This window comes from Phyllostomus hastatus, unplaced genomic scaffold (assembly GCF_019186645.2).
Source record: "Phyllostomus hastatus isolate PE091 unplaced genomic scaffold, TTU_PhHast_1.1 phas_contig_495, whole genome shotgun sequence".
NCBI classification, from domain to species: domain Eukaryota; kingdom Metazoa; phylum Chordata; class Mammalia; order Chiroptera; family Phyllostomidae; genus Phyllostomus; species Phyllostomus hastatus.
The window spans coordinates 714,561-726,461 of NW_025333895.1; the positions used below are offsets into that span (position 1 = coordinate 714,561).

Below are 11,901 nucleotides of genomic sequence, written 5' to 3' on the forward strand. Positions count from 1 at the left end.
AGCCCATAGTTCTTACTCACATGCCTTAGAAGGCTCAGAAGACAGGCTGGGTCATTTACTGAGAATCTTCATGTTAAGCATTTTATATATTATTTCATTTAAGCTCAAAATAAATTCATAAGGTATCATCTTTATGTTACAGATAAGAAACCAGAAGCTCAGCGAGAGCTAGTAATTTGATTAAGACACAAACCTGATGAGTTGTAGAGCTGTTTCAAACACAGCTCCTCTGAGGATTAGAAAAATTGTTCATTGTGGGGGGGTAAAAGTTATTTTTTAGGTTCTTATCTGTTAGAAATACATATTGAAGTATTTATGGATGAAAGTATATGATGCCCAAGATTTGCTGTTAATATTCCAGCAAAAACAACAAAAAGTAATTGTAAGCAAGGAACAGATGAAAGAATAGCCAAGTGCTGGTAACTGCTGTGGAGTTGACAGGTATGTGAAAGTTTACTGTACCATTTCTCTTTTAAGCACATTTGAAAATGCAATGATAAAAAATAAAAACCCAGGTCCTTTTAAGTTCAATTACTTCAAAGCCTACACTTAATTTCTGCTCAATCCTCCCTTTAAAAAAATGTTATGTGCTTCACAGTTTACAATTTTCTTATCTTCTTTAATCCTCCCTGTAACTCTGTATATTAGAGGTTTTATTCCAATTTTATACGAGGAAGGAGAGATCTACAACTAGTAAACAGTAGAATCAGACCTCCAAGAAGCCAAGTCTTCTAGTGTCAAAACATTCTTCTACTACGCAATACAGAGACCAAGGTTACACAGGGTCATCTCTGGGCATACCTATAAAGAGACTTTCCTCAGAATTTTTGCTATTGCGTAACCCTAGGACCAAATTTCGTAGGAAGGACAGGCTTTTTTCCTGTCAGTCTTTGAAATGACTTGTACATACTCAAGGGCTCAACTCAAAGAGGCAGGTTTCAAATGTGCCCAGCCATCAACCTACCTTGCCACATTCAGGGACTAATGAGTACTTGAGATACAACTCCTGAAGGGGTGTTCTGAAAGCCTGTATAACTCTGGTCTGGAGTCAAGTCTTTGTGCCTCCATTTCTCCAAATGTAAAACTCTGTTATCCCCCTACATTACATAGCTGTCATAGTGACTAAAGTTCCGGTATGTGAACCCTGAGCTCTAGCAATAAAGAACACTGCTAAACAATAATATTGACTAATTTCAAAAGCCAATTTTGTCTAGTTCCACATTTACCACAAAGCTGGCATATCAGAAAGCATGAGTTAATACTTTTAAAGATACCATGTTTTTAAAAGCCTCATCACTAATGTTTGAAATTTGTCCTTCCATGCTAACCTTGACATTAAAAGCTTATTTACAGCTTACTCCAAAAACAACTGAAAATATGCATACTAAGGGCTCCAGATGTTTATACTCGCCAGCTGCTAACCTACATTATCAAAGTTGCAACACCTTTCTCCCCTACTTCACCAGCTTTCCTTGACTAAAACTAAGTTGTCTAAAGTCACTTAATTAAGAGCTACCCAGTCAATATCTAATACTTCCTTAAGTTAAAATGCTCTTTGCCTAAGCTGTACAAAAGCCTACGATTACTTGCAATGTTTGAGGAATTTCAGACTTACTTGGAATTAGAAACATCGTAAGAATGAACTGCCTCCATCTTAACTTTTTTAAAAACAAACCACTTCTTTATCAGATCACCTTTCCAGCTGTCTTAGAATGTACTGCTTTTCATTTAGGCTGACTGAACACAGGTGATCAAAGTTATAGACTTCATTTTCACATTAAGGGCCTATCTACCTACAGAATAATCTATTCTTCACTCAAAATATATATATATATTGAGCCCTACTAAGAAATCTCAGGTCTGGCACATAACACACCTTTGAGCCTAAAGTCAGTGCATGTTTGCTGGATGAAACTGGCAAAACAGGTTAAAAAGCATACTTTAAAACACTATTTCTTTTATGTCAATAGCATTAATATGGTTAAATTCAATTCATAAACAAAATGTTGATCTGCTCAATAGCATATTGTGAAAAGCTCTGGCACCTGGAAAACTGCAAAGAACAGGAGATTCTGCAGGTGCAGTAAGAAACTACATCTTACCCATGACCCAGAAACACCTCAGGATTTGTTACACAACCTGCTGCAGAATTCTCACTTTTCAAATGGAAATGAACCATGAAGTCACACAATGCAATCCTGTGACTTTATCACTGATATAATCAACTGTGCCCTTTTGAAGTGTGCTAAAGTTAACAAAAGCAGACGTTCCACATAGTGTTAGTTATGTCAGAAGTTAAGAGAATTTGAATATGAAGTAACTAAAATTTAGGACTGCTTCATTCATTAGCAACACATATCTATACTGTCTTTTGTGAAATTGACACCATACTTCTCAAAAATGAAACACGTGACCCTCAGGACAAGAAAAACTCAAACCAGGCATGAGAGTGACCAATGAGGTCATCTGGTCACCCCACTGTTCAACACAAGACCTAAAAGTTAAAGATCTGCAGAGCTTTCTGGCTCAAACACTTAAATACTTTTATTAAATAAATATTTTAACACCATTAATCGGGCCTCATTATTCCTTTCTGTTTTGATTGACACAAATTTAACTTACATCTCTCAATAAACAGTTTTACAAAATTAGACTGTATTACAAAGCCTCTCATAACTACCTGTCAGAAAGTTTTTCCACAGCTAAACGAATTTTCAAAACAATCCAGTTTTCCAATAAGCAGAATGAAAAGCAGAAGAGCAGAGAGATGGGTAATGGTGTCCACAACGTGTTCTGTAGGAGTACGTAGATCAGCTGGCACAGAAAAACTATCAGGGCAGTGTGTTACCAAGCTCAAGCAAATTAATGTCTAATAAAGCAACTTACTATTTACATTTTTGCAGTATCTATCGTCACCAGCATCTGGAGGCTCTTTACAACTAATAAACCAAACAACATTTAAAAAGCATTTAAAATTCATTCCCCCTTAAATAGAGCACAGCCTGTCAATGGGCTTGGAAATATCAAATAGATGAGTAATATTTAACAACTAAAACTTAACAAGGGAAAAAGCATTCAATAAATCTGAAGAAGGGGGCTTAATGTCACTAGAGGGGATAGCAGTTTTTCTGTTCTAGTCATTCAGAATTAATCACTTTTCTGCAAAATACACAGAAAAATATATTGTGTTTATTATGCCTGATTTAATAACTGAATTCACTAAGTGATAGAAATACTCTGTCTCTGGAAGTTCAGGCTTAGAAATAATCTTGGGCTACAGCTAGAACCCAGAATGTCTGTCACAAGCTTCTGCTCTACACAAGAACGGAAAGACAACAGTCGGCTGCAGAAATGAGCAAGGAAAGGTAAGCAGACAGTAGAGGAAAGAATGAACAAAGTTCAATTCACAGACATCTCTGATAGTCACACAAGTTTCACCTCTATCCAAGTTCCTCGCTACAAATTAACCTATTTAATGTCAAAATCTGAAGTACTAATTATTTGACCAGGTTTAAAGGAAAAAAAGAGACTAAAGAAGTAACATCTCTTCTCCATTTTTACATAGTTCTAATCTACCTGAAAGACTTAAACTTGTTTTATATAAACCATCTCAATTCTCATGGGAGGTAGATAGAGAGTCAGGTTTCTGGAGGAGAAACAAGCACAAAGGGATTAAGTATCTTGTCCAGCAAGCATCAGTGAAAATAAAACCAGACCCAATTATTTAGCCTACAAAATCTAAATAACCTTCTTTCCTTGGTTCATAAACAGCATAGTATTTTGAAGTGCCTACAACTATCTCGAACCACAGAACTTCACAGAACAATACATATGATCGGAACATTATGCCAGAATTGAGTATTCTGAGGAAGAAAGTATTGCTTGCCCCAAATCATTAAAATGAACACAATGAACTTAAAACACACAAGAGAAAACAAAAGCCACACTGGACAGAATTTTCAAAGGTCACTCTATTCATCTCATATCCAACTACTCAAATTATCTGCCAGGGAGCCAAAGGGGTCAGACCAGACGTGCTACTCGTAATTATATTTGTTACATATGTTAAATCGCAAAATACTGCTAAGAGTTTCAGATGAGACTGGGCGCATTCAGGGTGGTATGGCCCTAGACTACTGCTAAGAGTTTCAGTCAAAGGCATATTATACCCTAAAAGCTTTTCCCTCCAAAAATGAAATCTTACAGCAGTGCCTTCACAGTATTATTTTGCTGCCTTCATAATACACTTCAAATTTGCATTTCAAAAATTATTAGCTTCCAGTTTATTTATATTTTCAAATTACTTAAAATGTGCTGTTCTGCTCAGCCCTCATTAGGTTTAGACAAGATTCCCACTTACACTCAAACTTATTATTTGAACATACTTATAATGGCTGCATTAAAATACTTCCTAAACAAAAGAAAGCTAATCAACCCAGAAAGCTTCCCAATGCACCAAAGCAGACCTTTTATTTGAAACGTACTAGGTACCACATTACACTACTTGAAGTTATTTCTACAACATGATAAATTTTTTTGCAAAATCTGACAAGACTGAATTTTCAACTGTCAAAGGGGAAATCATTTTCCAAGAGTCTAAAAACCCCTAGAATCAAAGTCTCAAAGCAGCTCCTTAATCCTTCCAAACCTCAAAGAATCTAACACAAGCCACACAACACTGATTGAGATCTGCATTGAAAAGTCTGTGCTCAAACCCTTAAGGGTTATTTCCTATGTGTTTGGCAAGCCGATGGCCCTATGTCGACACAACCCCAGATGAGTCTTTCCTCAGTAAAGCTAACACTACACTCCCCAACTCAAATCAAAATACCAGAAAATCCAAAAGCCTCCAATTAAATTTTACTTGAACTATTTGGGGAAAAAAGCTGACATCCCAAGATCAGCTATTCACATCCTGAAGGAAAGTTCCTGCCACTTCTGGGTGCTGGATGTGTTGATTACCGGCGTGTGCCTCTAGAACAGGACTCAGGTATTACATCACGCAATGTCTGAAAACTGCCCTGTTACCCAAAAAGCACCAGGATATCTGAGACACTGCACCAAGGTATCCAACCCTTCCTCCCTAATACACAGCCCTTGAATGTTCCTGATGTGACAGGGGCCCTGCTCTGTTGCGGTATCGTCACAAAACCACCTGCCCCACACCTGCTGCAATCCTATTTCTATTCACACTCAGCGTACTCCTGCTGACCCTGCCTGCCTCTTCTATCTGCTCACTCATCAGGGCAATGTGCTAGTACAATACCCCACCACCCACCTCCTCCAAACCCAGGAATGCGTCCTCAGCCCTCGCTTATCCCTTCCTCATCCACTGGGTTCTGGAAGTGAAACCAGCCTTCATGATCTCCCTGATCCCAGAAGCATGAACTTCCAGATGCGGTACAAGAATGAATGTCCTCCGTATTCCATTGCCGTCATTCCACGATCCACACACTCTCCAGTTTCTCTAAACCTACGATTTAATCCCCTCCCTTTAGATTTTTTCCCAACTTCTGCACTCTGCCCTTCATTATACTTCCAGCAACCTGAATGTTGGCCTCTTTAATCTCTGAAGACTCAAAGTTTTCCAATCTCTCCCCCACTTCAGCACCCTGCTCCTTCCCCACTTCTTAAAGCAACCTGTTTTCCTAATTCTCTTCACCTGCGCAGCCATTTCTGCCCTTCACCTGGGGATCCTACTTCCCCCACCCCCACCCCCCACTCAACAGACAGCCTACCCGGGTCTAGCCACAGACGGACCCACACACCTCTCCACCTCGCCCCTCCCTCAGCCCCTTACAGGTACCACGCCTTCCTCTACCTGCTCTCCCCCCACGTATCTCGTCTCCCTCCCTCCCTTCCCTCCGCTGCTGCCGGCCCGCTCGTCTCTACCAGACAAAATCCCGCACCCCAAACCGGCGCTTCGCTCCCTCCGCACGCCGTCCTCCAGGCGCGCGCACCTTCCCCCGCAACCTGCCCCGCCGCCGCCCGCCGCCCATCTCCTTAAACACACACCACCCCGCTCGCCCTCCCCAACTCCCCCCACGCCTCCCGCTCAGGAACTCTTCCTTCCACCTGTCCCCACGGCTCACCTGCCGCTCCAACAACATCACCCCGACCGCTCAGGCCCCCCCATCTCACGCGCGCTCCACCCGTCCCCGCCGACGACCCCCACTCCAAAGTCGCCCTCTTCTGCTCCCGGACCCCCTCCATGCTCCCCCCAGCGAGGACATCCTCCACGCCAGCCGCTCGTCCCGCTGCCGCTGCGTGAGCGCCCTGCTCACCTTCGGCCCACACGCCGTCCTCCCTCCGCCCCACCACCTGCCCCACCGTCCCCACCTCCCTCCCAAACTCCTCAAACTCCGGCCGCTCCCCGCCCCCGCCCGCCCCCCCCAGCACCTCCCCAGACGGGCACCTGCCCCGTCCCCCCACGGGCGCCCCGTCCGTCCCCGGCCCGCCCAGCGCCCCGCCGCCCTCGGGGCTCCCCGCACGCCTCCCCCCGGGGCTGCCCAAGCCTCCGGGCCTACCTCGCACACGCCTCCTCCCCAGCGCCCTCGGCGGCCGCACCACCGCGGGGCGACCCCTCGCGCCCGCCCGCCCGCCCTCCCTCCTCCCCTTCCCCGCCGCTCCGGCCCCCCGGCCCCCCGGCCCCCCGCGCGGACCCCTCCTCGGCGCTCCCCGCGCGCCCGCCCGGCGGTCCCCGCCGCACCTGCCCCCACCCCTGCCCTTCACGCGCAGCCCGGGCCGGGACGCCCGCGTCCCCCACTCCCGGGGCCGCGAATCCCCAGCCTCCCCTCCGCGTCACGCCCGCCCGGCCCACCCCGACCCCCGGGCGCGGCCCCCGCCCGCCGGGACGCCCTCCGTCCCTCGCGCACACGCCCGGCCCGGCCGAAGGCCCCGGCGCTCGCGGGACGCCCTGCACCCCGCGTCCCCCGCAGACCCGACCGCGCCCCCGGGCGCCCCCGCCCGCCGCGCCCCCAGCCCCGTCCCCAACGTCCTCCAGCACCTGCCCCGCGCTCGCTCTCTCGCCCAGGCCCCCGCGCCGGCGCCCCGCACGGTCCACACCCTCCCCTCGCGGGGGCCGGCGCCCCGTCCCCACGAAGGTGAGGGAGGCTGCCCGCTGCCCTTGTGCGAGGCGGCCGGGGCGCCGCGGCGGCGGCGGCGGCCACAATGCCGGAGCCCCGGGGGCCGGGATCGCTCTGCTCCCCGGCCGCCGCCGCCGCTGCTAAGGACGCACAACAAACAATGCGGGGCCCGGGCCGGCTCCGCCAACCGCCTCAACCGCCGCCTTAACCGCCGCCCGCCCGCCCGCCCGGGACGGCCCGCCGCGCAGGCGCCTGCCCCGCCGCCGCAGCCTACCCGCGCCGCCGCGCTCTGCCCGCGCCCGGTCCCCGCTCCCGCTCCGCCGCCGCCGCCACCTCGTCAGCCCGCGTCTCCAGCTCCTCAACCCAGCGGCGGCGGCTGCGGCGGCTGCTGCCCTGGTGGCGCTCGCGGCTCCGGTCTCCTCTTCGGCGGCAGCGGCGGCGGGCACGTGACGCCGCCGAGCGCGCCCATTGGCCGGGCCGGGGGGCGGGCCCCGCGGCTGCTGGGGAACGGAAAGCCCGCCCCCTCGCTCGCCGCGCGCCCCCTCCACGCGCACTCTGCCGCACCTGAGAGCACCGGCCAGCGCCCGCTGCCACGGTGCCGCGCCGCCGCCTGCGCCAACGGCGCACCTGGGGACGCGCAGGGAGCACACGCTGATGGCGGCTGCATGCACCTGTGAGGGGACGCTTACGTAAACTGCGTCCCCGCCTTCTTCCCTGCGCCAGGCCCCCGCCCGCTGCAGCACCTGAGCCCCGCTGCGCTAGCGGCGTAGCTGCTGCGGAGCGGTGACGAGCTGCGCAGGGAAGCGAGCGAAGACCACGGAAACTTCGTAACTTCTGAATCTGGGAGCGGCTCCCGGCCGCCGCGGCGAACCGGTTCCAAGTCCCTACTTCCCAGAGCGGGGTGCCCCCCAACCCCAGCGGCTATGCAAACGGAGCAGGTGCCACAGTGCCTCCCCAGGTGGAGGAGGGGAAGCCAATGGCTTTTGACTTGTTGAAAGGTTGGATCCCAGCCTCCGCCCCTCTTACACTTACCAGCTGTGTGACCTTGACCAATTACAGAACCACTCTGATCCTCAGTTTCTTGGTCGGGGAAACTGAGACAATGATTCCAGTTTAAGAACTGTTGAAGAGACAATAGGTATGAATTCTCCTAGTGCACAGCAGCCGCTGAAAAGAAGTTGCAGCTTACTAAGTAACCACCTCTCCTTCCTTCCCGAACAGAGCCCCCACCCCCCACCCCGCATTGAGTTTGGGACCAGGGCCTCTCTGACCTCTTTATAGTTGGATCAGACTTTGGCTGATCACTACCAGGCGGTTCTGAGGAAGATAGGAAGACTTGCTTTTTATTTACAGAGTCACTAGCCAGCACATTCGTGGCACCTAACATTCTGCCAGTTCAGCCTTTACTGAGTACCTGCTGTATGCCAGGTGCTGTGCTGGGTGCTAGGATGCAAAAGTGGTTGAGACAAGTCCTTGCCCTAAAGGAATTCCCAGCCTGGGGCAGAAATGACCTGACCACACAGTGTTGGGAGAGCTAGGGGTCCCGGAGGGATCTCTAAGAACAACCCACTCCAGGCCCCTTCCTCTTTTTCTAACACACCAGATTCAAATATTTTAACATTTCTGCTCCATTCACAGAATAAAGTGTAAACACTCTAACTCAACTTACAAAGCTTTGGTGATCTGGCCTTAAGTTTAAAGGTGCCCATCTCTCCCTTTGCCCCTCCTTCAGGCCATTTTAAACCCTGCAGCTGCACAGAACTTCACAACTGTAGTTGCCGGAGTGCCCAGGTCTGTAACATTTCTGAGCCTTTTGAGCCCCAAATCCCTTTCTACACCCTCTCCTCACCTCCCACCACCCACACTTTTCTGTTAACACTCCTAAAAAAGTCCTTGGGGTTCTTATCAGTCAACTCGGAACATTCTCAGGAGCTCCTTGGCTGCCTCAGACACCCTGTCTGACAACTCCTTTGCTTTGCACATAGCCCATTAAAACACGTGTTCTGTGGTGCAACATTGTAATTGTTCAGCTGTCTGTCTCCTCCCTGAACTGTAAGCACCTTGAGGACAGGGTCATCTCTCTACCTGAGTGGGTTAGGGGGCACTACACAAGTACATGAGATGAGATCATTAAAGCTGGGCTTTGTAGAAAGAACATGATTCTGCCAGAGGGAGGAGAGAGGCCATGGAGTAAAGGTCTGGGTCCAGTGCACACCAGCTGTGGGACCTCAGAAAATCAGTCTAGGTCACAGGTTCCTCATTTATCAAGTAGGACCATAACACCGCATACTTCATAGAATCGTTACAAGCATTCAATGAGACAATATATCTCAGGCACTCAGTGTGGTGCCTGGCACTGAGTAAAATTATAAAAAAAAATTTAAACAGGAAGACTGCACAGCATTAAGCATTCAATGCTATCTCTTATTCCAATATCTTTGTTGAGTTTATAACTCTAAACATCCCTGACAAAATCATGGAAAGGATACAAAAGTAAAGAAAATTAGAATTTCAAGTGCCTCTCCCTTTCTACCTGACTCCCCACTTAACTCCCTCTACCCCTAATCCCACCTCTCAGGGCATCTACTGTTAAGTTTTTCCATGTCCTACAATGTATGTCCAGAGAAAGAAGAGGGTTGAAGAAAATTATGTATTTATAATGTGTATCTAATTCTTGGATTCTGCATAGAAAAAGGTTAGAAAGGAGTAATGCCAATTACTACTGTTATGCCTGGAAAGTAGAATTGGGTGTGGGATTGGAGACTTTAAATATTTCTGTTTTATCTTTATTAAGACTACCTACACGATGAAGTCTGTCCAGAAAAATCCAACCATTGTTTTTGTTTTTCAAAGATTTTATTTATTTATTTTTTAGAGAGGAGAAGGGAGGGAGAAAGAGGGAGAGAAATATCAAGAGGGAGAGAGGCAATGTGGTTGCCTCTTGCGCACCCCCTACAGGGGACCTGGCCTGCAACCCAGGCATGTGCCCTAGACTGGGAATTGAACCAGCGACCCTTTGATTCGCAAGCCAGCACTTAGCCACTGAGCCACACCAGCCAGGGCAAAAGTCCAGCCATTGTTGATACAATAAGAAAGGTTTGTGCAACATTGATATAACCTGGAAGCCAAGGGAAATGGACTGAAATGCGCATGCATGAACAATGACAACTTCACTGTATTAGACAGTGGGGATGGTAGACACTGTTGAGTGAGCATGCATACTGTGTGGCCATCGCATTCAAAATGACTGAGTACAGCAACAAATCTGCATAAAATTTTGTGTTAAGCTTAAACATTCCTCCACAGACACTATTTGGATGATTCAGAAGGCCACAGCTATGGGCAACTGGTGACTGGCAGCTTCATCATGACAATGCGTCCACTCATGTATCATGTCTCGTGCAGAGTTTTTTGGTGAAACACCAAATCACGCAGGTGACTCAGCCTCCCTACAGCCCAGATTTGGCACCCTTTGACTTCTGGCTTTTCCCAAAACTACAATCACCTTTGAAAGGGAAGAGATTTCAGACCATCAATAAGATTCAGAAAAATACGAAGAGGCAGCTGATGGAGACTCCAACAAAGAATTCTGCAGAGTGTTTTGAACATTGGAAGAGACTCTGGGAGAACTGTGTGAGGCCCCAAGGTGCCTACTTTAAAGGGGACTGAGGCGTCATTGTCCTGTGTACAATGTTCCTTGTATCTTCTTCAATAAATCTCTCTATTTTTAATATTACATGGCTAGATACTTTCTGGACAGATCTCATTGTATAATGCATCTTTACAATTTTTATTGAGGTATATTTAATAATCATAAAATTCACACATTTCAAGTGTACAAGTCAAAGACTTAGTAACTTTACCAAGTAAAACAATGTCAATATAAATCAGTTTTAGACATTTTACAAATTCCCCACAAAATGCCTCATATCTATTTATTGTTAATCCCCATTCTCATCCCCATCCATAGGCAACCACTAATCTACCTTCTGTCTCTCTATTTTTGCTTTTACTGGATGTATGAAATACATTTTAAAAAAAAATCAAATAGATGTTTTAGGGAAAAAATAATAAAAGTATTACTTCCTAATCCCACCCAGCAATAGTATCACTGTTAATATTTGTATCTATTGTTGCCAACTTTTCCTATGCATATAAATAACTTTTACCAAGTGAGATTATAGTACAACTTCAGTTTTGATTTTTTTCACTTACAGTATAACGTAAACACACCTCTTTATGTCACTGAATACTCTTCTGCATAATGTTGTATCTTAAGAATCATTTAATCAAGCCAATCCCTTTTGTTAAATATGTGGCTCTTCTCCAGTAGTTCCACCGTTATAAATAGGGAAAGGTAACAGATCCCGTAAAGCTCTAGAGCTCAGTGAGTGTTGAAATCACACCTAAACTCAAACACTGGCACTTCCTGTTCCATCCATTCATTGCACAAACATTTACAGAGAGCCTACTATGTACTAGTCCCTAGGGATCCAAAAGCAAGCAAACAGCTATGCAGCCCTACCCTCATGGGGTGAGAGGTCAGTGGGAGAGATGTACATTAATCAAATAATCTTGAATAGCCTGCAGAGAAGGGAGCAGCCAACAGCAGGAAAGGCAGGGCTGTCAAAGGTTGTCTGAGGAGGCGTCTGAGGAGCATGTCCTCGGCCCAGTGCTGTGCGGTTCTCACAAAAGGCACCTGGTAACAGGAGGTGAACTGGCCCCGCTGCATGAGGAGCACAGTCTTTCACGCCCTTAGCTCATTTGACCCTCCCATCTCCCCACTAACGAGAAGAAAACAGGGGGCATTAAGGCC

At 47.5% G+C, this 11,901-nt stretch overlaps 2 protein-coding genes across 8 annotated transcripts in view; one reads left to right on the forward strand and one right to left on the reverse strand.

Annotated features, from left to right (window-relative positions):
- LOC123823592 (spermatid perinuclear RNA binding protein) overlaps positions 1 to 7,519 on the reverse strand; it is a 137,944-nt gene extending 130,425 nt beyond the window's left edge. For 6 of the 7 annotated variants that reach the window (XM_045846511.1, XM_045846509.1, XM_045846510.1 and 3 more), the window contains exon 1: positions 7,360 to 7,519. The gene's annotated coding sequence lies outside the window, so the exon portion shown is untranslated. The remainder of the gene's footprint in view (positions 1 to 7,359) is intronic. The other variant, XM_045846508.1, reaches the window with a different exon arrangement.
- On the forward strand, positions 5,006 to 7,762 carry LOC123823319 (vegetative cell wall protein gp1-like). Its single transcript, XM_045845906.1, has 3 exons — positions 5,006 to 5,065; positions 5,637 to 6,592; positions 6,739 to 7,762. The coding sequence occupies exons 1-3, from the start codon at positions 5,006 to 5,008 to the stop codon at positions 7,760 to 7,762; spliced, it is 2,040 nt and encodes a 679-aa protein (XP_045701862.1).
- Positions 7,763 to 11,901: the final 4,139 nt, after the last annotated feature.

Excerpts from the sequence above, each read along its gene's own strand:
- LOC123823319 (XM_045845906.1), top strand. The coding sequence starts at position 5,006 with ATGTCTGAAAACTGCCCTGTTACCCAAAAAGCACCAGGATATCTGAGA. Across the intron at positions 5,066-5,636 it reads ATCTGAGACACTGCACCAAG|CAACCTGTTTTCCTAATTCT; the intron begins GTATCCAACCCT and ends CACTTCTTAAAG. Across the intron at positions 6,593-6,738 it reads CGGGGCGACCCCTCGCGCCC|CCCGGGCCGGGACGCCCGCG; the intron begins GCCCGCCCGCCC and ends CTTCACGCGCAG.